Source organism: Mustela lutreola, chromosome 15, assembly GCF_030435805.1.
Source record: "Mustela lutreola isolate mMusLut2 chromosome 15, mMusLut2.pri, whole genome shotgun sequence".
Taxonomy (NCBI): domain Eukaryota; kingdom Metazoa; phylum Chordata; class Mammalia; order Carnivora; family Mustelidae; genus Mustela; species Mustela lutreola.
Genome location: NC_081304.1, coordinates 49662340 through 49687445, shown reverse-complemented (window position 1 = coordinate 49687445; position 25106 = coordinate 49662340). Strand labels below are relative to the sequence as shown.

The window sequence follows — 25106 nt, the reverse complement described above, 5'->3', positions numbered from 1 at the left end:
CCCCGCGGCCCGTACTGACAGCTAACTACCCTCCCTGGCGTAAGCGCGGGGGCGGGCCCCGGCCGGCTGCACGCCTTCGCCCTGCGCTCGGGCGCGGATAGCCCCGCAGCCTGCAGGCGCCGCGTGTGGGGCGGCGGGGGGCGGGCGGCAGGGGGCGGGTCCGGGAGCGGCTAGAGCCTGCGCAGTGCGGCGCCCGCGGCCGGCCGGGGATGACGTAACCTCCGCTTGCGGCCTCCGCGCCCCGCCCCGCGCCGCGCTCCGCGAACCGGGCGAGCGCTGCGCGGGCGGCGCCTGGCTGGCCGCCGCCTCCCCCTGGGCGTCCGCGCAGCCGGGTCTTTGTCCGCCGGCCCCGCGGCCGCCCGCGCTTTGTTCCCCGCGCTCGTCGGCTGGGGCGCGCCGCCGAGCAGCCCACCGCGCAGCGCTGGCGTCGTCCTCGTCCCCCTCGCCGCCCCCCGCGCGCGGCCGGGCCTTGCCCCCCATGGTCTCCCGGCCCGAGCCGGAGACCGAGGCCATGGACGCGGAGCTGGTGGTGACGCCGCCGGGCTGCTCGCACCTGAGCAGCTTCAAGGTGGACAACTGGAAGCAGAACCTGCGGGCCATCTACCAGTGCTTCGTGTGGAGCGGCACGGCGGAGGCTCGCAAGCGCAAGGTGCGACCCCCTCTCCCCCCGGGAAACTGCGGGCTGACCTAGGAGCCGGGGAGCAGCTCTTTTGCAGCGTTGCCCAGCAAGTGGGTGGGTGGGGGGGCTTCTGGGCCCTGTTGGGGGCGAGGAGGAGGAAGGGAGGGCTTGTTAGCCTCCTGGGGACCCTTCTCGGGCTGCGATCGCCGGCGGCGGGGGCGGGGGGAGCCGCCGAGAGAGCTCTTCTCCTTTTCTTATTCCCTGCCCCCTTTCTTACCCCTCCCCCTTCCTTTACCCCTCCCCCTCCCCTTCGCCGCCTCCTCGGTCCTCCCTCGGCCTCTCCTCCCCTCCCCCGTCTTCCTCCCCCGCTCCACTGCGGGGGTGGGGACGGAGCAGGGGCGGGGTTTGGGGCGGGTCCAGTTCTGGGGGTGGGCATGGGCGGCTCTAGGAAGGGGGCGGTTTTTTCCTCCCGGGTGGCGGTGGAAACCTGGTACTAAGGACGAAGGTGTCCGAGGTTCCAGCGCTAGGCGTCATCCAGGAACCCTTCGGAGCGGGGGAGGGTTCGGCGGGGAGCAGGGAATGGGGGCAATGAGAAGACTTAGAACAGAGAAAAGGGACAAAGACTCCGGGGCATGTTGGGTGGTTTGCTGTGGGTCGGTCCTCTGCCACCATACTGAGCACCCATTAATCTGGAGTGTGAATGAAGGCTTACCTGGGTCAGGGAAACGGAACCTTGTGTCGCGGCCGGGAGTTGTTGGGGCGAAGGTAAAACTGTGTGGTGCTTGGGCAGAGCACAGGACGGGCTCTAGGGTCTGCAGGAGCAAATGCAGCGAGATGGCATCTCCCCGCCCCATTTCAGATCCGGACGTGGGTGGAGGGGGTGAGAGGTGCTGAGTAGTTGGAAATGGAGCAAGTCGAGCCACCTGTATCTGGGAAAGCCATTTCGTTACCAGCACAATGTGTTTTTGGAGAATTGCTTGTAGCTACGGAGGAGTGGATTTTTAACCCACTGAGCCACCCAGGCGCCCCATGGAAGAGTGGATTTTTAAAAGATCGGTTTGATGGGAAGGTTGGACGGTGGCGTGCCTTTTGCATTAAGAGGCTTTAGTAAGAAACTGATCACCTCCGTGAGACGTTGAGGAAATTACGTTTAGCGTTACCATTTTCAGGTAACGTCCCATTAAGCTTATTAATGATGTGGAAGTCAGAAAGTAACTGTATTACCTGAATCTTGTTACAGTGTAACGCGATTTTGCAGTTCAGTGAGGCTGGAAGGTGTGTTACGCTCTTTCTACCTTGTAGCTTAACATTTTTTTTTTTAAACTAACATCCACTGAGATTGTAGGGATTGAGCAACCAATTTTCTTTCTTATTATTAGTGATGGTGTTGGGAAGCATTACCTCTTAGAATGAACTAAAATCAGAGATGAGTTTTGTTAAGATCAGAGGGAGATTCTTGCTAATGGAATCGTGTGGTCCTAAAAAAATACCGGGGCTGAAGCCGGTTGTCTTCGGGCGATAATCTTGTTATGGCTCCGTGTCTTTAGTGTATTGGTTTAGGTTTATATGGTGTGTGTAACAGTCCTCGCCACATTGGATTCCTAACTTTAGAAATCCTGCTTTTTCTTCTCTCTCCCCTCCCCTTCCCCTTTAAATTTTTAACAAAGCTTAAAGAGTCAAGTTTAACCCATTATTAACTTGTCTTTGTTCCTAAAGGAAGGAATAACTTTTTCGTTTGCTGTAATGTCTTGGATTAATCCTTTAATCTCAGTTACTTAGTTTGGAAGCTGTTGAAGCACATCTCTGTTACTCACTCGAAGGAACTTGAGCCGTTGACAAGAGGTGGTGATAAATACTTACTTCAAGCTTCAGATCTGTCAGTGTTGCAAAACCTTCTGGTGGTATACCAGGCAGAAATCCTAATGCCCTTCCTCTTCTCTGCTCCAGATTTGGGGGGGGGCGCGTAATTTTTGTATCACTTGGTCCTGTGTAACTGTATGTCTAGCACTCTCTAGTGGCCCAGCCAAGGGAAGAGCTGGTTTGACAAGCGGTTTAACCCTGATGTTTAACAATGCACAATGCACCTTTCACCGCCTGTGGGATTCTCAGTAGGTCTGTAGGCTTAGTATATTTTGGTTTTAATAATATGAGGTCTCCTATAAAAATATTTCAATTTAAGTTGTAATTTCCGTAAATAAACAAAAGTGCCTTTTGAGGTTGAAGTCTCAGCAACAGTGTGACCATAGGAATGAAGCCTTGGATGACAGGAGAGCTTTCTCTTAAGTAGAAATGGGTTATGGTTTTTGTATCCACCTTTGATTCTTCTTTTGGTAGGCACAGAGTAAGAAGAACATGATCAGATTTGTAACTTTCTGTTCACTTTAGCCTTGAACTGCAGTAAGACTTGGGTACTACTCAATGTAAAAATGTTCCTATGTTCCCATGATTTAGGACTCAGTGCTGCCACAGTGGACCCTGCTTTTCTCGTGTGTGTTGAATATAGCAAATACCTTATCATTTTAGGGTTTGTGTGTGAAAAAGAAACTGACAATGAAAACATAAAGGTTTTACAGTGCTATCCGTTATTATGGCATAACAAAGTCTACATTGTATTGTGAACATAGAGATACTTGAGAGGACAGAAAATATTTTTAAAATAATCATTTCTCTTATTTGAACTGTTTCTGCGACTCTAAAATTTTGCAGCAGCTTGTCCTCAAAGTACAGCCCTCTTGGAACACCTGGGTGACTCAGTCAAGTGTCTGCCTTTGGCTCAGATCATGATCCCAGGGTCCTGGGATCGAGTTCCACTTGGGGCTCCTTGCTCAGTGGGGAGCCTGCCTCTCCCTCTGCCTGCCCCTCCCCCTGCTTTTGTGTGGGCTCTTGCTCTCTCTCTATGACAAATAAAGAAAATCTTAAAACACACACTTGCATACACACACAGTCCTCTTTGTAGCTGTAGTAAGTACTTTTACCAGATACACTTTGACACAAATGAAGAAGAGTTGTCAAACTTCCTGTAATTTTTGGATCATTGCGGATTTTGGTTTCGTTTGGTCAGTAACCTGGAGGATAGTAAACTGCCTTTGAAGGTTTCTATGTGAGGCACAAAATTTGGGGCCTAAAACAAGCTTTTGGTTAGAAATTCTTAGGGAAGTACTTCGTTTGAGAAAGGAGCTAGAGAGAAGGAAACGTACCTGGGAAATAGTAAGTGAGAGGCCGGAGGGCTCTAAGATCCAGTAGTCTTACCTTACTTACTCCTAACATTTTGTTGCTTGACCTTTGTAGTCTTTGCACCACAATTTAAATGGGGAATGGGTACCCTTTGGAAGAAAGTGGAATGATTCCCTGTTTGTTTGGAACTCTCATTCTCTCTTTATCCCAGAGTCAGCTCTGAACCCTGGGTTTCTGTCTTGAGGAATGGAAATCATAATTGTCAAAAGGCAATTAAATAGTAGGTGTCACACAGCCAGATAATAAATATCTGCCTTAAAATTTAGACTATTAGTAGATGCCCGGTGCTAATTCTTACATGTAGGGTAATTAGAGCCTGAACACATACAGGAGGGTGTAAATAAGTCTAGATGCTTGTCAGTCAGTCTTACTGAGGAAGAGTAAAATGCATTAATGAATCTTGTATTTAAAAAAAAAATTACAGAGGTGACAATATGAAGTTTTTTTCTTTCTTTCTTTTTTTTTAAAGATTTTATTTATTTATTTGACAGACAGAGATCACAAGTAGGCAGAGAGGCAGGCAGAGAGAGAGGAGGAAGCAGGCTCCCTGCTGAGCAGAGAGCCCGATGTGGGACTCGATCCCAGGACCCTGAGATCATGACCTGAGCTGAAGGCAGAGGCTTAACCCACTGAGCCACCCAGGCACCCTGAAGTTTTTTTCTTAAGGATTTTATTTATTTGTCAGAGAGTGAGAGCGCACAAGCAGGCAGAGAGGCAGGCAGAGGGAGAAGCAGGCTCCCTGTCGAGCAGGGAATGTGATGGGGGTGGGACTCCATCCCATGAGCTGAAGGCAGCTGTTCAACTACCTGAGCCCCCCAGACCTCCCAATATGAATATATTCTTAATTGGTAAAGTAAAACACCTTATAGGCACATAGAATGTATACAGTGAGTCTTTTCTGACCCCAAACAACCACTGTTAGGATATGTTTGCTGCCTGGGTCTTCGAGATTTCTTTAAAAATTACAGGTTCACCTGGGTGGCTCAGTTGGTTAAGCATCTGCCTTGGGCTCAGGTCAGGATCTCAGCATGTGGAACCGAGCCCAATGTGCATTAGGCTCCTTGCTCAGTGGGAAGCTGCTTCTCCCTCTCCCTCTGCCTACTACTCTGCCTGCTTGTGGTGTCTCTCCCTCTCTGTGAAGTAAATAAATAAATCTTTAAAAAATTACAAATCTGCGTATAGAGCAAAGCTGTGTGTTTCTGTTTATGTAAACATATATGCTGTGTATCTTGTTTCCATCTTTCACTTACTGCCCACGCATACAGATCTGTTGAGCTGTGTCGTTAATATTCCATTGGATGAAAAAAAAAAAAAAGAAAATACTCCATTGGATGCAAACAGTACTGTGTATTTTCTCCTTTCTTTCAAGCTTTCAGTTTGGAGGATTTACTAACAGTTTGTAAGACTTAAGCTTGGTGTAATCAGTGTAAAGAAGGAATACTCTTCGGCAAGTCATTTTTATGGATGTTTTTGTTTGCTGAGGGATCGAAATGTGATTTGTTGACTTAACATCAAACCTGAGATGTCTTTTAGAAGTGCATTTTTATTTATGGAAAAACATGGAGAGGGAGGTGGCGAAAAGGAGACAAGTACAAAAACTTAAGTATGAAAGATTAAAGTTTATTTATTTATTTATTTTAAATATTTCTTTATTATTTGAAAGCGAGAGAGAGCATGAGAGGGGGAGAGGTCAGAGGGAGAAGTGGACTAACTTCCTGCTCAGCAGGGAGCCTGAAGTGGGTCTCAATCCTGGGACTCCAGGTTCATGACCTGAGTGGAAGGCAGTCGCTTAACCCACTGAGCTACCAGGTGCCTGAAACATAAAAGTTTAAGGTAGTATAATTCCAGAGAGTACAAGTGTAGTACCCTTTCATTTTGAATCTTTGCAAAGTGACAAAGATCACTAGCCAGTGGACACTTGCCTCAGACAAGAGGAGCTCTTACAGTCAGGGTTGTACAAGTGTGGCTCAGGTGTTGGGCTGTTCTGTGGAAACGGAAGTCATTGCAGCAGGAAAATGGTCTAAGTTCTCTTGAGTCAGTCGTACTTTGCCATGTGTTTCAGAAAAAGATGTACTAGTCCAGGGTGTGCACTGTTCATGTCTTTTTAAAGTGCTGTTTTAATTCTGGAGTCCAAGATCTATGCCTTCAGATCTGACTGAATCTCTTTGATTCATTTGAACTTTTTAGTAGATCATACTTGGGGGAAAACAGTTCTGCTGTTGGTGGCTTAGGCAGCATACCTGGAGTGACAGGACACACTGGGAGATCGTGAACTGAGAACCGTTAGATGTTCATGTGTTGCTGGCTTCACCATTGATTCATTCACCATTCATTCACTCAGCCTGGCACCTAACCATGACGTTGAGAATGCTGCTGAGCCCACTCCAGGTTTTTTGTTTCCTTCCTTCCTTCCTTTAAGTTCAGTTCATTTTTTGGGTATGTCTTTTTCTTTTCATTTTTTTAAGATTTTTATTTATTTATTTGACAGAGAGATCACAAGTAGGCAGAGAGAGAGGGGAAGCAGGCTCCCTGTCAAGCAGAGAACCGGGTGTGGGACTTGATCCCAGGACCCTGAGATCATTATCTGAGCTGAAGACAAAGGTTTAACGCACTGAAGCCACCTAGGCACCCCAGTATATCTTTTTTTTAAAGTACCCTTTTTCCTTTTAACTTTGTTCTCTGGAGGAATTAGCTTCCGTTTTATTTATCAATGTCTTCAATCTCTCAAATCCTTAGAGCAAGATATCATACAATTCATACTAAGCAGGGGACAGGTCATTCCAAGTAAAAGTCCAGAATGGAAAAATATTTTCTTTTGAGATAATCATAGATTGACGTGCTATTGTAAAAAATAATTCATAGAGATCCCTGTACCCTTCACATAGTTCTCCTCAATGGAAACATCTTGCAGACTGTAATAAAATATTAACAATGTCCGTCTTTGATGACAGTGTACCCATTTTATTCAGACCCTCCCCCCCCAGTCTCCCTGATTGTTAACCTCTTATTGTTACTGCGGTACCTTTTGTCACAACCAATGACAAAGCTTGATACATTGTTATTAACTGAAAGTCAGATCCCATTAGTTTTTCCCTGGTCTCCTTTTTCTTTCTCAGAATCCCATTCAGGATTCCACTTTACATTTTGTAGTCATGTCTCCATTGGCTCCTCTGGATTGTGACATTTGCTCACAGTTTTGTTTTGGATGACTTTAGAAGCTTTGAGGCATCTAAATACCTATTGCTATTCTAAAATACCTATTGCTCAGTTATTTTATAGAACGACCCTCAGTTTGGGCTTGTCTGATTTCCTAATGGTTCATAGCTGTGGTTATGGGTTTTGGGAAGACCAGAGAGGTGTTGTGCCCTTACCAAGCTCTGTCAAGGGTGAAGGGGTCGACACGACTTACAAATACAGGTGGTAAACTTGACCACGTGGCTCTCATCTTGCTCAACAGTAAAGTGACTCTTTTCTCTTCCTTCCCATAGTGTCCTCTTTGGAGCAGAGTCACTTGCACAGGTCACGCTTAAGGAGTGAGCAGTTATGCTCTACCTCTTGTGGCCAGGGTAACTACAGAAATTATTTGGACTTTTTCTATGAGAAATATCTGTCCTTTTTAGTATTTATTCAGTGTTTTGTGTTGGTATAGATTTACAGATATTTCATACTATGGGTTATAATCCAGTATTCTGTTTTGTTGCTCAGATTGTTCCAGCTTTAGCCTATGGGAGCTCTTCAGCTGTCTTCTCTGTCACTCTGACATACCCTTACCAGTGTTTGTTTGGTTTATTGTTGTTTTTGAGGACTTCCTTACTTTCTGGTACTGTGAGTTTCTAGGTTTATATTGTATATTTTCTGCCCTGGTGTTAGAATCTGCCATTTCTCCAAGGGGCCCTAGTTCCTTTTATTGGAGAATAGAGTTAGGATTTACGATTTGGGCCATGGCTGTACCTGTTGATAACAGTGATGTGGCTTCTCAGCCCTCAGGGGACAGAACTAAGAAACAAATGTGTGTATATAGGTTGATGTACACATGTCCGTGGTGGTTCATCCCCAGACTTACGAAACTAGACCTGAGTTAATAGTGATGTCTCCAACTTTAATCCAGTACTCTGTGGATCATTCTAGCCTTCTTGTGCTTACCTGTAGCTTCTCTGAAACTGCCCACCATCCAGGTACTTACCTGTTTTATTTCAGTTCACTTGTATAGTGGTATAGGGACAAGGGTAGTCTGCTGCCTGATGGGACACTTCCTCATATTGTCTATTCTGAATGATAAGTTCCTTTAAAAAGGCCCATGAAAGAGCACTCTGGCAGAGATAGTGGTTTTAAAACTGAGAAAGCTGTATAACCTTTATTATTTTTTACCAGTTTCAGGCCCAGCCCCAAATCTGTGTTTTAATTCCTTATTAATTGAAGCTCCTGAACATAAGGGTTTGTCCTGTCAGTTCCTCTCAGATTTATTGTCTCTCTGCCAGCTTTTGTCATTTCTTTGGGTCTTAATGTCAGTATTGGTCTCTGTGCACACATAATTAAATTTTTTTTTTTTTTTTTTTTTTTTTTTTTTTTTTGCTTTTGTTAATCTGTCTCACATTGATTTAAATCTTAGGCCCCTTGAAAGAATCTTGAAGGGTAGAGGAAAAATTCCCCCCTCCCAGCAGTGGTTTCAGAACTGTTGCTCTTCCCCTCCTTGGGGAGCAGTGTTCTCACCTGGCTTACATGTGGCTCCTTTGGCCTTTTGTTTTACACCTTACACTCATTTCCATGTTACTTAGGCATGTTGTGTCATACACTCTGCATACATGGGCATTATCACATACGTTTATTTGTCATACAGTCATATTTTTGTGTCATGGCCTGCTTTGCATTCTGGCATCTTCTGACTATCTAACCAGTTACTTACAGATTTGCATATATTATGGTTTCCCCTTTGTGCGGTGAAAGTTAAGAAGTTTAAGTTAAACTCAGTGTTCAGGTACTGGGATGACCTACCTTAAGCAGATAGCTGAGGTTTGTTTCTTGCCGCTCACCTTATGTTGACAGATTTCTGCAGCGGAGAGAGAAATTAAGCCAGAATCAGTAGCTTTTATTACTGCTTATCAGCAGCTCTGGTAAAAGACTTTGGGGAATAAAGTGGAAAAAGGAGGGTTAAAATGAGGGTTTAGGATAATCTGATCACTCCCTATACACAGTTACACTGACAGTTGGGAGGTGATGTAGAATTTGAATTGAGAATAGCCCAAGGGGAAGAAAAACTAGCCCAAGCCGGTCAGTACCGTGGGGATTTTGTCCTTGCTTCTGCCCAAAAGTGTGATTCACCTGGGTCCCCCCCAGTCTCTCTTGGGTATCTCTAATTTCTCATTTATGATAATAGTGTTTTATATTTGCAATGCATTTTGTATTCTGTAAAGCATTTTTCATGCATAATTTCACTTGATGTTGGTACTCGTGATACACGTTTTAAGTCGGTGTGGCAGGTAAGTCTCCTAACCTATGTAAGGGCACTGATGGGGAACACCAAATCTGGGCCTTGAAATTAGGTTACTTTGAGTCTGCAGTTTGTGCTCCCTCTGAATTATTCTGGAATGTTTTACAGCATCACCAAGTAATTCTCTAATCTCACAGACAGCGACCTGTATGTTGTACAAATTAGACTCAACTCGGACACTTCCTGGAGACAGTGTAAGATTGTACAGGTTAACGGTTCCAATCTAGAGCACTGCTCCTGCTTCACACACAAGTCTCAAGTCCAGACTGGCACCTGTGCTTGCAGCTGATTAGGACGCCTTCCTTGGATTTGGTCATTTGTTACAACGGTTCACAAAACTGGGGCACCTGGGTTGCTCAGTGGGTTAAAGCCTCTGCCTTTGGCTCAGGTCATGATCCCAGGGTCCTGGGATCAAGCCCCACATTGGGCTCTCTGCTCCTCAGGGAGCCTGCTTCCTCCCCTCTCTCTCTGCTTGCCTTTCTGCCTACTTGTGATTTCTCTCTCTCTCTCTGTGTCAAATAAATAAAATCTTAAGAAAAAAAATGGTTCACAAAACTGGGGCACCTGGGTGGCTCAGATGGTTGAGTGTCTGCCTTCGGCTAGGGTCATGATCTCAGGGTCCTGGGATCGAGTCCCGCATCAGGCTCCCTCCTCAGTGAGAATCTGCTTCTCCCTCTCGGCTCTGCCCCTGCCTCCTCCCTGCTCACACTCGCTTGCTCTCTCAAATTAAAAAAATAAAATAAAAAGGTTCACAAAACTCAGGGAAACATTTACTGTCGCTTACCAATTTATTGTAAAAGATACTATAAAGTATAAGATGAGCAGCCAGATGAAGAGGTACATAGGAAGGGGTCTGGCAGGGCCCTGTGCATAGCAGCTTCGGTCCAGTGGACTGGGGATACACCACACTCCAGTGCATATGAGGTAGGAAAGATGCTAGGGTTTGAAGCCAGTGGCCAAGAAAGAATTCTTGAAATGTCTTTGGGGCAGAAAGATGCTTTTGTTAAAGCACAGGGACAGGACAGAAAAAGCTGTACTGGGGTCATGAGAAGTGGCCCATTATATACTTTAAAGGTGGGTGGGGGTTAGGGACAGCGTAAGTCTCTAAGGAATTTTGGAAGCAAGGTTTCTAGGACCTTGAGGGGTCTAGGTGTTGTTGGGAAAAGGTTATTTATTACCGTCTAATAAAACCTTAGCCTGGAGATCCTGCAGATGTAATATCTATGGGTCATATGCTTGCGGGATGATTGCCAATATATATTTTGGGGGGTAGAGATAAAGGTAATTTCCAAAGGAATTTTTTAAATTAATTAATTTATTTTTAAAGATTTTATTTATTCATTTGAAAGAGACAGAGACAGCACAAGCAGGAGGAGAGACAGGGAGAGGGAGAAGTAGACTCCCTGCCAAGCAGGGACCCCCCACACACACACCCCTCCCCACACACCATGTGACACAGGGCTTGATCCCAAGACCCAGGTATCATGACCTGAGCCAAAGGCAGACACCCGACTGAGCCACCCAGACACCCGAGGAATTTTTTTTTGAGAATGGATGTGCCCTTATACAGGAGCGGAGGGGAGGGTCAGAGGGGAAAAGGGAGAAGCAGACTCCCTGCTGAGCAGGGAGCACGACAGGGGGCTCCATTCCTGGACCTTGAGATCATGACCTGAGCTGAAGGCAGCTGCTTAACTGAGCCACCCAGGTGCCCCATTTTTATATGTTAAAGTAGACTTAAAGGATCCTGGGGGTCAGGTGGCCTAAGATTGCCTTTTGCCCCTAGCAAAGTATTAACATTGAAGCACCTGAGTTCCTAGAGGAGTGTCACTGTTTAAAGGATTTTGTCAGTGGGCTGTGAAGTAGTAAGGAAATTTAATAATTTTTCTTCTGCCTTTGTTTCTTTCCCACATCACATGGATGCATTAACCAACCCAGAAGCCCTCTGAGCCCTGTCCTGTAGCATTTGTACGAAGGCCTCATTACATAGTTCTGATCGATTAAGCAGACACTGATTAGACTACAGAGGCATGATTGATTAAATCATTGGCAACTGGTGGAGGTTGGAGTGGGGCAGAGAGTTCCAGCTCTCTAATGGCTTGGTCGGCTCCCTGGCACCCTGACCCCACCTGGAGGCTCTCCAGAAGACTTTCAAAAATCAGCTCATTAACATAAATGTCAGCCGTGTTGAAAGGGACTTGTTTGAATAACAAAAGACATGCTTATCAATAAGGTCACTTAAATTCCAAGGGTTTTAAGACCTTTGTTCTTGGAACTTGGAAGGAAGACCAAACTGTGTATTTTTTCTTCCTTCCCAGTTGTCTCACTGTCCCTTTTGTGCCAGAGGGAGTGGAGTAAACAGATCTATTGGAGCAGAGATTCCAAGACCCGACTGTGGCTTTCTGAGGTTGGGACATTTGAGGAGATTGTTTCATTTAAGTATTTGCCTCTTAGTGCCTCAGTTATGGAATACTTATTCCTGTCCCTTTGCTCATACCAGAGTCTGTGATGGTAGAAGAGTATTTTGAGCCCTTGAAAAAGTCATTGAAGAGAATAAGAAACAATTAAACTTACCTCCTTAACAGTTGTCAGATGTTAATAGACTAGTGGTGGCGGGAAGTTGTGCCTTAGCTCTCAAGGTGCTGTGTTGTGGTTGTCGCTTTCTTTAAGCTGAGCTCAAAATTCATGGTACAACTGAATCATCCCTGACTTCATAGACCCTGTCTGCCCCCGCCCCATCCTTCTTGGGGTGGGGAGGAGGGTATGAGAAGGAAGATCATAGAGATTAGGGTATCCAGGGAAATAGTATTAGGGCTGAATGAATGGACTTTTTCTGCATTTCTTACACTATGTAAGCTCAGAACTGTTCTCTTTTCTTTTCTTTTTTTTCCAAAGATTTTATTTGTTTGACAGGAAGAGAGAGCACAAGTAGGCAGACCAGCAGGCAGAGAGAGAGGTTGAAGCACGCTCTCCGTCAAGCAGGGAGCCCTATATGGAGCTGGATTCCAGGACCCTAGGACCATGACCCAAGTGGAAGGCAGAGGCTTAACCCACTGAGCCATTCAGGCGCCCCATTCTTTAAGTTTTTATTTAAAAGCCAGTCAACATGTACCATAATACTAATTTCAGATCTATAATACAGTGAGGCAGTCCTTCCGTACAACTCCCATGCTTATCACAAGTGCCCCCTTAGTCCCCATCCCCCCACCCCTGTCCATCTGGTAACCCCTGGTTCATTCTCTGTACTTCTCTGTTTCTTGGTTTGCCTCTCCCCCTGCCTTTGTTCATTTGTTTTGTTTCTTAAATTCCACACAGGAGTTTTCAAAATCATAGGGTATTTGTCTTTTTTTGATTGACTTATTTCATTTAGCATAATCCTCTCTAGCTTTATCCATGTGGATGCAAACAACTGTCAGTTGACCCCTGTCTGCTTTTCCTGTCAGTAAAATCCTAGCTGTGTTTCAGGATTTCCTTGCAGGCTACTGAATCTACTTGAATTAATACATGGGAGAAAGGGATTTAATACAGAAATCCTTGCAAGAACCCCAGGAGCAGTAGACTCCGGGTAGAGTTTCTCGGAACCCCCGCCAGACTCCAGAATTCCGCTTCCTCTCCCGTCTAAGGCAGTGGCCAGTGCCGCCTCCCCAACAGGATGAGCTGAGGGAGGAACCCTGGCCCCCCGTGCCTCTCCCTGGCCCATTCAGACCAGTAGTATGTGGTGCACAGGTGTCCTAACCTTCCCAGTGTCAGTAGGAGCGGGTTAGAGTCCTACTAGCTAACGTGAACTCCATATTCTTTCCTGCAGCTGCGTTAACAAGTGACCACAAACTGGGGGGGGAGGGGGGTTAGAACAAGTACTGGAGGCCAAAAGCCCACAAAAGCCCCGTTGGCAGGACCACGCCGTCCAGAGGCTCAAAGGGAGGAACAATTCCGGCCTGTGCCAGCTCCAGCCCCCCACCTTCCAGTGTCTGCCTCCTTCACCTGGCCTTCATTCCTTTGCCCAAGGTCTTTGTGACCTTCCTAAGGACACTCAGGCTGGCATTTAGGGCCCACCTTCCTAATCAAGCGTAATCTCATCTCAACACCCTTAACTTAATTACATATGCAGAATTTCCCACTTAAGGTAACACTCTCAGGTTCTAGAGATTAAGATGGGGACACACCTTTGGGGGAGCTACTGTGAGCCCATTGCTAATCCTTAACACATGCAGGCACTGTCCTCAGGACACTGAAAAGCATGGAATCATTCAGTCCTGGTGGTAGCCTGTGTGAGGTGGAAAAGTCACCACACAAAGGCGGGGAAAATCCTGTAACTTGCTCGTATCTCACAGCGAGGGTGGTGGGAGCCGGAAGTGAGAACCGATGTTGAGTGGGTCACAGATCGGCCACAGCTGCAGGCAAGATCTTTAAAGAATTAACTGGAGCTGGCTGTAAGGAAATAGTGGATGTCTACCTAATTATTTTCACTCGTACTTGGCAGGACTAAGCACTTACCTTTATTTTATCATCCTGAGATTTGGTGTCAGACCTGCAAGTGTGGGTACCGTGTCTACTGCTTCTCGGGAAGTCCAGGGTTATGCCCAGCCGCTCTGGGTTCTGTGCTCCACCTTTGGGGTCAGTGAACTCAGGACATAGATCTTAGGAACTCCTCGTGGGAGTCAGTGATGGCTTGTTGTAGGATCTGGAGCTGTGCTGTCCTGAACTCCAGGCACTAGCCACGTGTGTTGTTTGTAATGACTTTGCAATAGAATAAAAAACCCAGTTTCCTGGTTGCCTGCATGACTTCTACCTGTAATAGACTGTGCTGATACAAATGACGAAAGTCAGCGTCAGAGACAGATTCCAGCTCTCCGTGGTTAGTGTTTGGTTGGTTGGCGGGCTGCTCAATGACTGTTGGGAGAATTGGTCTCACAGCTGTTGGCATCTGTCCGCCCAGTAAAAGCCCTTCAGGCGAGCGCTCAGCCGCCTCCAGAAGAGCTTCCTTGGTGTTCTTTAGACGTGTTGAACCTGGTCACCCAGAGGAGGAAGTGATGTCCGGACTCCTTATACGCTTGCTTTCTTGTTCTTCGGAAGAGCAGGTCTTCCCACTTGGAGTTAGTTCTCTTCTCCAGCTGAACTGAAGTCATACCCATTGTAAGAAACATTTGTCCTATAGAATTCCGTGGAATTTGAGCAGAAATTGTGTACAGACTTCTCAGAGTTCTCTCGTCCTCCTCAATCAGGTGTAGTGGTTCTCCTTTTAAATTGCACAGCATTTGGTTTACGTCTCTCAGTATGCCGGCAAACCGCATCTATTAGCGGTGTGTTTACTATTTTGTGTTACGGCTGTTTATCCCTCCTGTTAAGGCACACTCCTGGTGAGTTTTTGTAAAGTGAACATACTCCTGTCCTTATGGACAGCACCCAGCACTCCACATTATGTCCCCTGCAAGCCCTTTCCAGCCGCCGCCCCATCCGCCTCCTCAGTACTTCGTATGACCGAAGCCTGCAGTGCGTGCTTCTCTGTGGCTGGCTTCCTCTGTGTTCGCGTCTTGGATTCGTTCTACTTCTTGCTGCTCTGGTCATTCCACTCACTGTCTATACCACAGTTTATTCTTTCTGCTTCTGCCGAATATTTTTATTTTCAGGTTTGGGTATTACAGGTATGATACTTTGTGTGTCTTCTGGTGTCCTCAGTATATGCACTTCTCTCATGTGTGTCAGTTTCTTTGGGGGGTGTTAAGGTTTGGATGAGGTGGTGCTTGTTGGCCAGAGTTCTCTGTTCTAAAGGTAACCTTTTCTCTTTTAATCAACAAAAGTAGTCTCTGGGGTGATACTTTGAAACTAAATATCCTCTGCTCCATTATACTGACATCCAGACATATGTAGACACATACACCCATGTACACATGCATATAAGAAATTTAATGTATTTTGGGGGGGTGCCTGGGTGGCTCAGTGGGTTAAAGCCTCTGCCTTCGGCTCAGGTCATGATCCCAGGGTCCTGGGATCGAGCCCCGCATCGGGCTCCCTGCTCAGCAAGGAGCCTGCCTTCCTGCCCCCCCCCCCCCCGCCTGCCTCTCCCTACTTGTGATCTCTGTCTGTCAAATAAATAAATAAAATCTTAAAAGAAAAGAAAAGAAAAGAAATTTAATGTATTTTTTTATTGAGGTGAAATTCACATAAAAATTAACTTTGAAATGAACAATTCAAAAATAAAACAAACAAGTCATTGTGTTCATGATGTTGTATGATCATCACCCCACATCTGCCAAGTTTCAGATCACTTTTTTTTTTTTTAAGATTTTATTTTTAACTGATCTCTGCACCCAGCATGGGGCTTGAACTCAACCCTGAGATTAAGAGTGGCATGGTCCTCCTACTGAGCCCGCCAGGTGCCCCCAGGTAACTTTTATTTCCTCTCCATTCTCTCTTCAGTCCTTGGCGGCAGCCTCTGATTTCTGTTCTGTCTCTACAAAGAACTAATATTCTTCATATTTCATGTGGATGGAATCACACTACATGACTTTCAGTGTCAGCTGCTTTCACTAGCTTTATGTTCTCAAGGTTCATCTGTATTGTTGCGGTTTCAGAAGTTTATTCCTTTTTTATGGCTGAGTAATACTCCATTGTGTGGATATACTATATTTGCATATTCGTTCGTTTATTGATGGAAATTTGGGCTTTTTCTTCTCCCTTTTAGCTGTTGCAAATGACCCAATACTTTTCTCTCTGTGGTTTTAGCATCTGGTGATCATTGCCTGAATCCATTATTACGGTGTGGATTAGAAAATGAAGATTTTGCGTGTGTATTTTTGTCTTTCCTACTACATTGATTAGATGGAATTCTCCGGGAAGAAGACCATTAAGACACTGTGTGTGTGTGTTTGTGTAGTATTAGTAATAGAATGGACTTGAGAATTCTTTTTTATTTAGTATATAGTCTGTTCTTGTTGTTACTCATTTGTATGCTCAAATTGTACCAAAATTGTCTAGTGGGAATCCCTTAAGTGGGCTCCCATTGTTCCTCATGTGTCTCTCTTGGTGTTGGACTCAGTGGCTTATAAGAGGTATCCATTTATGTTCAGCATGAATTAATTAATTGTTCGTACCTAGGGTATGTGGCAGGTCATTGGTGTTTATGGATAATAGATTCATGACCTGTATCCATGGTGAACGTGCCAGGGGAGCTCCAGTTAGTAAAATCTAATGTGTACCTTAACATGAGTATCAAGCATGGGCTTTATTTATTTATTTATTTATTTATTTGAGAGAGAGTGTGTGTGCACATGTACACGCATGCGGGGGGAGAGGGAGAGAGAGAATCCCAGGCAGATTCCACACCTGGTGCAGAGCCCAAGATGGGGTCAGTCTCACGAGAGATCACGACCTGACTTGAAATCTAAAATCAGATGCTTAACCGACTGAGCCACCCAGGTGCCCCCACCATGGGCTTTATTTAAATGAAAAATACCTAGCTGAAGTGTGAGTATGTGTGTGCATTTATTTGTATTTGAGGCTTTCTTCCCCTGACCCGGTGGCTTCGGGGCATGATCAGTTTCTGTGTTTTCAGTTGGAGCTCTCTGCTTCCTTACAATTGCTGCAGTGTTTGTGCAGCTGAGTTCTGGAGGATCTTTTTCCTCAGGCAGGTTTCTCTTTCATGAAATTCTGCACAAGAACGGGTGATACATTTTTACATTGAAAGTTCAGGGCTTAACTTTTATCTTTTTAAAAACCTTGATCTGGGTTTTGGGGCACCGGGCTGGCTCTGTTGGCTGAATGTCCAGGTCTTGATTTCAGCTCTCTTTGTGAGATTGAGGACCAAGTCGGGCTCCGTGCTCAGGAGCATGAGCTTGGGTCTGCTTGAGGATTCTCTCCCTTTGCCCCTACCCCCCCCCCAGTAATTTTTTTTAAAAAAAGTTCTTTTGTGTTTTAAGGCAAAATTGTGTTAGTTATGTAATTATCCAATAAACTTACATTTTCAAGGTAATCGTACTCTGGAATTTTTTTGTTGTTACATAAATAGAATTGGATTTACTGTTCTAAGTGCATGGAGGAATTTTTTTTTTTTTAAGATTATTTACTTATTTATTTCGCAGAGAAAGAGAGATCACAAGTAGGCAGAGAGGCAGGCAGAGAGAGAGGGAGAAGTCAGCTCCCTACTGAGCAGAGAGCAAGTCATGGGGCTTGATCCTAGGACCCTGAGACCATGACCTGAGCCCAAGGCAGAGACTTAACCCACTGAGCCACCCAGGTGTCCCATGGAGGAATTTTAAATGTCAGTTTTTAAAAATATCCTGAGTGGGGCACCTGGGTGGCTCAGTGGGTTAGGCCTCTGCCTTCGGCTTGGGTCATGATCCCAGGGTCCTGGGATCGAGCCCCGCATCGGGCTCTTTGCTCTGCAGGGAGCCTGCTTTCTCCTCTCTCTCTCTGCCTACCTCTCTGCCTACTTGTGATCTCTGTCAGATAAATAAAGAAAAAATCTTTAAAAAATATATATATATCCTGAGTGATGGGATGCCCAGGTGGCTTAGTTGGTTAGTCTCTGCCTTTGGCGTGGGTCATGATCCTAGCATCGTGGGACCGGAGTCCGCTTGGGACCATGTGCTCCACAGGGAGCCTGCCTCTCCCTCCGCCTGCTGCTCCCCCTGCTTGTGCATGCTCTCTCTTTCTCTCTGGAATATAAATAAATAAAATCTTTAAAAATAGTTTAAAAAATACCCTGAGTGATAAAAATACAGGACACTTCTTAATCTTTCCCATTCTTTTGTGTCTGTAATTGTAGTGAATAGTAAATGGATTCTCACTCATGGTTATAACTAAATCTCCAGGCATCTCTTGCTTACAGTATTTCTAACTAAAGGGAAATTTTTCCATGATACCTGGAAGTATCACTTGCTTACATCAACTATAGTTGTATGTGTAATTTTAAAATGTCCCCTATATTCCTAAAAACAATTATGGTTACCTAATCTCTTCGATTTATCATTAGAAGAATCAATAGATGATATAACTACTATTTCTACTAATATGGCATTTTATTCATTTATTTGTTTGTCTTTGTCTTAAGGATTTATTTATTTGAGAGAGTGCACGAGGTGGGGATGGGCCAGGGAGAGGAGCTCGTCTAGTTTGTCTCCTGACTTTGGGCTTTGGCCACAGGGCTCTGTGCTTGTTGAGGCGCCATCCCTGCCCAGCTGATGTGCACTTGCTCTGCTTCCCCCCGGTTTCCGCACACAACTTCCCTGCAGGCAGTTACCAGCTAGGTGAGAACAGTGATTCATATTTTAGGTAAATATGGTTTGAGCCTGGTCCCCAGAGCCTCTCCTCCCTCCGTGCCACCCATTCGAGGTGATTGCACAGCCTGTCACCGCGGGGCTTGGCACCTGACTTGATCTTGTGTGTGTGGTGGGAAGCTTGGGGCTGCCTCCAGGCTCAGGGGCCACTTGGGGTTAGGCACATCCTCCTCCACATTCTAACTGTGTGTCACACACACACACACACACACACACAGGCTCAGTGGTCAAGCATATACACTAGTGACTTCCTTCAGATGTCAGAAGAGCCCAGAACTATCACCAGTGGACGGCTGTGAGCCTTGACTGGGGTGTGGCATCTTTCAGATGTGGTCGCTTTCTGCCCGTGGCCCTGGTGTCTGGTGCCTTCATCGGGTATTGTGGAGTGTGTGTGTCGACAGCACGCTCTTGTCTTAATTTTCCCCTTCCTGGTATCCAGTTTATTTCCTCCTGGCCCAGCTCCCAGCACCCCCATCACAGAGGAAAATCCGACACCAGGGTGTCCTCTCAGAGGCCGGAAATTCACTTTGACACCTGCAGGGAGTTTAGAGTTACTACTACAGTGTCGAGGTCCTACTGTGCTGGAAGCAGTGGTGTTTTGTGGAGGTTTGGGTGTGTAAGAATTATCACTGCTCACATTGGCTGAGATTACAAGTTTAGGTTTCTGCAGTCTAACTCTTGGCTACAAAGTTTCTTTTTCTTGTTATTCTGTATCACTTTGACTCATGTCCTCTCTACTCTTTGATGGATGGCTGCTGAATTGGCTTTGGTGGTGGGAGCTAGAATAGCAAACGTACAGTGATGTCCATGGTAGGGGTGGCAAGGCTGCGAGTTGCTGGTCTGAAATGGGGACAGGAGTCGAGAGGGTTGGTGGCTCCCCGTTGGGGCTCAGGCGGAGACTCCTAAAGCTTCATGTGGCAAACCTCTGAGCAGCCAGCCCAGTTTGGTAGTTGAGGCTGTGGGCTGAGCTTTCTTACGTGGAGCTGATAGTTTTGAGCTAAATGAGCTGGAGTACCCTTTGGAGCTGTTGAAAGGATTAGCAGGGTGACCTCTTGTTGAGTGAGGCTGATGATACCGTGATTTCGCTTCCTCCAGTCGCCTCATCTGTTACAGATCACTTTGCTTGGTCACTTTCTCTCCGAGGGCACCTGGTTTCTAATTCTCTGCTCTCAATTTCAGGCGAAGTCGTGCGTCTGTCACGTCTGCGGCGTCCACCTGAACCGGCTTCACTCCTGCCTACACTGTGTCTTCTTTGGCTGCTTCACAAAGAAACACATCCACGAACATGCCAAGTCCAAGCGGCACAACCTGGGTGAGCCCCCTCCCCCTACGCATGTCCCTGGTGCAGCAGCCCCCACCGGCCCTTCTGATCCCTGCCCTGGGGCTGGAGGCAGCCCTCTTCCCAGGGGCTGCTGTGAAGTTCCAGTGAAAGTCAGAGCCACTGAAACACATAGGACTCCCAGGGCTGATGGACCTATTAGCTTGCTTTCAGGCATCGGAGTTGAAGTTCATATTCTGTGTAACTTGAAATGATAAACTATGAAGGTTCACTGTTCTGAATCTTTCTTTAATGCAGCCTCAGAGCCATCTTTCCCTCTGAAAAGCATGATTAGGTACTTGATGAACTGAAAATTTGCAAAGAAAGATCTTGGATGCAGTGTTGGGTTATTGATGTCAGCATGGGCCGTGACCCGGCCCAGTGGCTTTTACTGCTTTCTATGATGGATTCTCACTGTTCTTGATAACCCAGAGCCATGGAAAGGCTAACAGTAGGGTGGTGTCGAGATAAACTTAATGTTTCTTAAACTTAGAAGTTCCAACTGTCCCACATTCTGGAAGTTACATAAAGCAAAGTTTTGTCCTTGGCTTTATTTCCGTGCTCCTTAAATGATTCTCTCCTTCAGAATCATGTTTTAAGTGATGGCGAGGTTAGGTCCAGGCCAGGGAAACTTCATGGGGACTCAGTGACTCCAGTTAAAGCTCTTTACCAGCCTTTTTAAATAGTACAAATGGAATGTACTAATGGAGTCCTCCCTCTGGGACAGCCCCACTTGTCACAAGAACTCACAGAAAGCGCTGGTGAGAAGGCTGCTTGCTGCTTGGAGTGAGGGACTCGAGTTACGAAGATGAGCTCATTGGCCTTTTTGGAAAGAGAGCTAATGGGGCAGTGGTGCTCTCATGAATTACATCTCACGGAGGAATGAGGTCGCCGGTGATCTCTTACACTGGCTAACCCGAGGGAAAAGACCCTCCTCGGGACAATGTGGAGGTGTTAAAGTTGTTTAGTATTCACTTAATGTACATACGTGCTTTTACAATACAGCTGAAGAATATTCCTGCCATGTCTGATTCTCGCACCAGACCCGTTCAGGCCACGTTGCTATCATGCCTGGGAAGTGATTTCGTGTGGGTAAATGGTTGTGGAAGATTGCATATACTATATTTGCACTTAGAAAAGCTATCTGAAGAATCTTACTGTTACCTGGAGTCATCTGTAAAAGTCACTTCAGAAATTTATTCATTTCGTCCTCCTGATTGATAAACCCTGCCTCTACTTTTCCAGGATGAGTAAGTTTTAGAAAGTTTGCTTTCAGAAACAGAACAAAACCTTGAAATGGGAGTGCTGAATTAATGAAATGCTGTATTAAGTCCATGAATTTATTGAAGACTCTCTGTCTGTGTGTTTAACCAATGTAGAAATTAGTTTTCTGTCTGAGTAGAGAGGAGGGCACAGGTGAGGAAGTGACCTGGGGCAGTCCAACTCCCACCTCGTCCTCTGGTCTCTGTCTTTCCGACTTGTGGGAGCACCTGCCCGCCCTCCACTCTGGGCATCTCACTACCGCTCCTGTCCGTCATCTCCTGAGCAGCCTCTAGGCTGTCAACATTTTGGGCGTCATTTTATACAGAGTATTTTGTCGGATGTCCAAGGGCAGGTTAATGGAGCAGTGCTGTGAGGACTGAGGAACCTTGATTTCCTTGTGGTAGCTTCTTCCCCTCCCAGGGGACACTCAGTAGTGCGGTGTTGGGACTGGAAATGTATTATTGGGAAAATTCTCAGCAGGCGTCTGGTTTTTAGTTGGAGTAGCGAAAGAGGCCTAAACGGAGTCTTCTCTGTATATTGTGGGTGATGCACTTAAGAACAGTGTTAGTAGCAGTAAGGTCATTGTCCGAGGTCTTGCGGAGGGAGTCAGTTGTGGGACGGGGAGGGTCTTGACAGCAGTCTGATGGAAGGTTCTACCTCTTTGTCCATCCTGCCCTATAAAGTTGCCTTAATTCGACGTGATAGATACACACTTCAGGCAAGAGAGCGTCCGCTCATTCGGGATAGTCCCTCCGAGGCTGGTGTCCTCCCACCGGGACGGGTCCATGTGCTCAGCCGGGTGCTGCGATTCCAGCGGACGGCGGGGCCTGCTGCAGGAGTGTGAACCACCGACCCGGAGCTGTTGGATTTCATACTTTCTAGTTTCTCAGTTTCTCTGGCTTCCTTTTATGGCAAGTCACGTGGTACTTAGATTTTGCCACCATGAGCCACAAAGGTACAAAAGTACTGCCTCCACATGTCTTCGAAGAGTTACTGTAGTTGCCCCCAGAAGAGCACGTGCTGGTGGGGGCGGGATTTCAGCCCACTTAGCACTGAGTAGTGTCGCCCTCCATTCCCTAGGTCACCCTGTGGCGCAGGGAGAAGGCCCTCGCGTGGTGCCTGCAGGCATGATGCCTGTGTTGGCCGTGGCTTCGGGCATTCCCAAGGAGGCCAGCGTACCCCGATCTTGACTGTGAAATAATTTTCCAAGGGAACTACCTTGCCCGTAGGTGTTGCTTTTACATTTTATTTTGAGGTGGGATTCACACCGCGTACAGTCCAGCTGTTCAAAGCGTGTGCTCGGTGGCATTCATTCACCCACCACATTGTGCAGCCGCCGTCTCTCCACTTTCCATCTTCTCAGAAGAACACCCTGCCTCCAGGAATGAATTCTCCCCCAACCCTGCCGCCGGAGATCGCCAGTCTGCTTTTTGTCTCTCTGGATTTGCCTGTTCTCAGTATTTTATAAAAGGAATGGTCACAGTAGATGACCCTTTGTGTCACGCTTCGTTCCCTTAGCAGGTTTTCAGGGTGCGTCCATGCTGCTGTGGGCATCAGAACCTCGCTCCTTGGTGTGTTTGAGTAATCACTCATCGTGCAGATCTTCCGTATTCTGTTCATCTTTTTGTCCGTTAATGGACATTCAGGTGGTTCCCACCTTTCGGTGCTTCCGAGTAATGCCACACAAACAAACGCTCATGTGCAAGTTTCTGTGTGGACAGACGTTTGCACTTTTAGGTCTGTTCCTAGGAGTGAAACAGCAGGGTCATATGGTAAGTCTGTTGAGTGTTTGTGAGGCCACCAGACTTTCCCACAGCGGCCACACGGTTTTCTGCTTTCTGTTCCCACCAGCCTTGTAGGAAGGTTCCAGTTTCTCCACATGCTGGCCAACACTTGCATTCTTTTTTTGTATAGTAACTCAGGCCATGATGGGTGTAAAGCGGTATCTTAGGCATTTTCTCAATGACCAGGGATGTTAAATGTTTTTTTCATGTGCTTCTTGGTCCTTTGCGTACCTTCTTTGGAGAAATACCTATTCAAGTCATCTGGTCCTGTTTTTAATTCGGTTGGGCTTTTGTTGTTGTACTTTGAGGTAAATATATATGTATATATATTTTTATTTTGGAAATCTGTCTCTTCACACACCCTCACACATATTTCTTGGAGATAGATATCTCTCTCTCCCAGATACTGAACTCTTAGCAGATATATGCTTTGCATATATTTCCTCCCATTCTGTGGGGTGTTTTTTCACTTTATTAATAATGTCCTTTGAGACACAAATGTCCTTTGATGAAGCCCAACTTATCACTTTTTTTTCTTTAGTTCTCATGTTTTTGGTGTCACGTCTGAGTCCATTGCTAAATCTGAGATCATGAAGACTTGACCCCATTGGGTTTTCTTCTAATAGTTTTTACTTCTAGTGCTTTATTGAGGTTGCTGACCCATTCTGAGTCCGTGTTTGTATGATGGGCGGGTAAGGATTGAGCTTCCCGCTTCTGTTGGTGGATGTCTGGTCGTCCTACCACTGTTGGTGAAGGAGGCTGGTCTCCCCCCACTGAGTGGTCTTGGCACCCGGTTGGCTCCATTAGCCTCACCCAGTGAGTAGTGGTGAGTAGTTGGGTGTGGAAAGGTGCCTTGAAGAGGAGCTTGTTTAGGGGGACTTGAACACACATTAAATAGTTACATGCCTTCTCCAGGCTGGTAGTTGTGCTGTTGGCCTTATGGCCATATGCCTGCTTTTTTTTTTCTTTTCTTTTCTTTTCTTTTTTTTTTTTTTTTTTTTCTTTTTTTGAGACTGACTGACTTATTTGAGAGGCGAGGAAGGGGCAGGTGGAGAGGGAAGGAGAGAGAATCTGGAGCAGACTCCCTGCCGAGTACAGAGCTCTCTGTGTTGTGCTGCTCCCTTCGCGTATGTGTCAGCGAATGCATCTTCTTTCCTGAAAATGCCTTGGACCCTCACTGGAGTCTGCCTCGGGCTCTGCTGCCCCCATGCCGGGAGCTCTCTGGTGCAAGGCATACAGTGCCGAGGTGCAGCCACACTCCCTGTGACAGTTTTGACTGGGACTTTGAAGGAATTTGTAGGAATTTTGTCGGTTTGGGGTGAGAGGGTGTAGGAACCTTGAGCTTTAACACGGCTGCTTTAGAGGACTTCAAAGATCCATCAGAGACTGACTGATCTGTGTCCTGGCAGCTGAAGACTCGGAGTACGATACAGGTGGTGATCGTGAAGACAGTGCACTAGGTGTGCTGTAACGTTATAAAAGCGCCATATGAACCTCTGAGCTGTTTGTGCTGTAACCATCACCACATACCAGAGGGAAGCTGAGGCCTGGGGAAGTGGAGTGATTGATTGATTGGTCATAGGCGGGATCCATCCCAGTACTCTAACTCTGTGCTCTATCCGCTCCACTGCCCTTCAGACACCTTCCACTGCGCCATGAATTCAGTCCAGAAAAAATTATTTTTATTTGTTGAATTGAGACACCTTTCTTCCAGGTGCTTAAAGGACACTATTTTACTTTATAATGAGGTAACTAAAAGCCAGTTTTTATGGATGATGCAGTTGAGAAAATGCATAAGATCCGCTCAAAGGTAGGCAGGAGTCATCTGTGTGGGTCAAGAAGTGAAGACTATCTGGATAGATGATGTTTTACCATTGTCGTTAAAGTAAGAGTAGGAAGTAGATGTTTCATTCATTTTTGTAATCCTATCAGGAGTTGTAGATGCAGTAAAATAGTTAAAGCAGTCCAGGTGGCTAAGAATCCTTATGGGCTGATCATACTCAGTGAAAGGTTTCCCTTTTTTTTCCCCCCATTTGATGGCACGAGCAGAAGTGGGGGATGTGTGGGAGGGGTGCTGAGCTCAAGGCAGACGCTTACCTGGCTAAGCCACCCAGGCACCCCTTCCCTT

General features: G+C 46.2%; 1 protein-coding gene across 1 annotated transcript in view; it reads left to right on the top strand.

Annotated features, from left to right (window-relative positions):
• The first annotated feature begins 247 nt into the window (after positions 1-247).
• USP22 (ubiquitin specific peptidase 22) overlaps positions 248-25106 on the top strand; it is a 44228-nt gene continuing 19369 nt past the window's right edge. Inside the window, exons 1-2 of the mRNA XM_059147604.1 lie at positions 248-649; positions 19793-19925. Coding sequence (XP_059003587.1) covers positions 479-649; positions 19793-19925 — 304 coding nt within the window. The 5' untranslated portion in view covers positions 248-478. The remainder of the gene's footprint in view (positions 650-19792; positions 19926-25106) is intronic.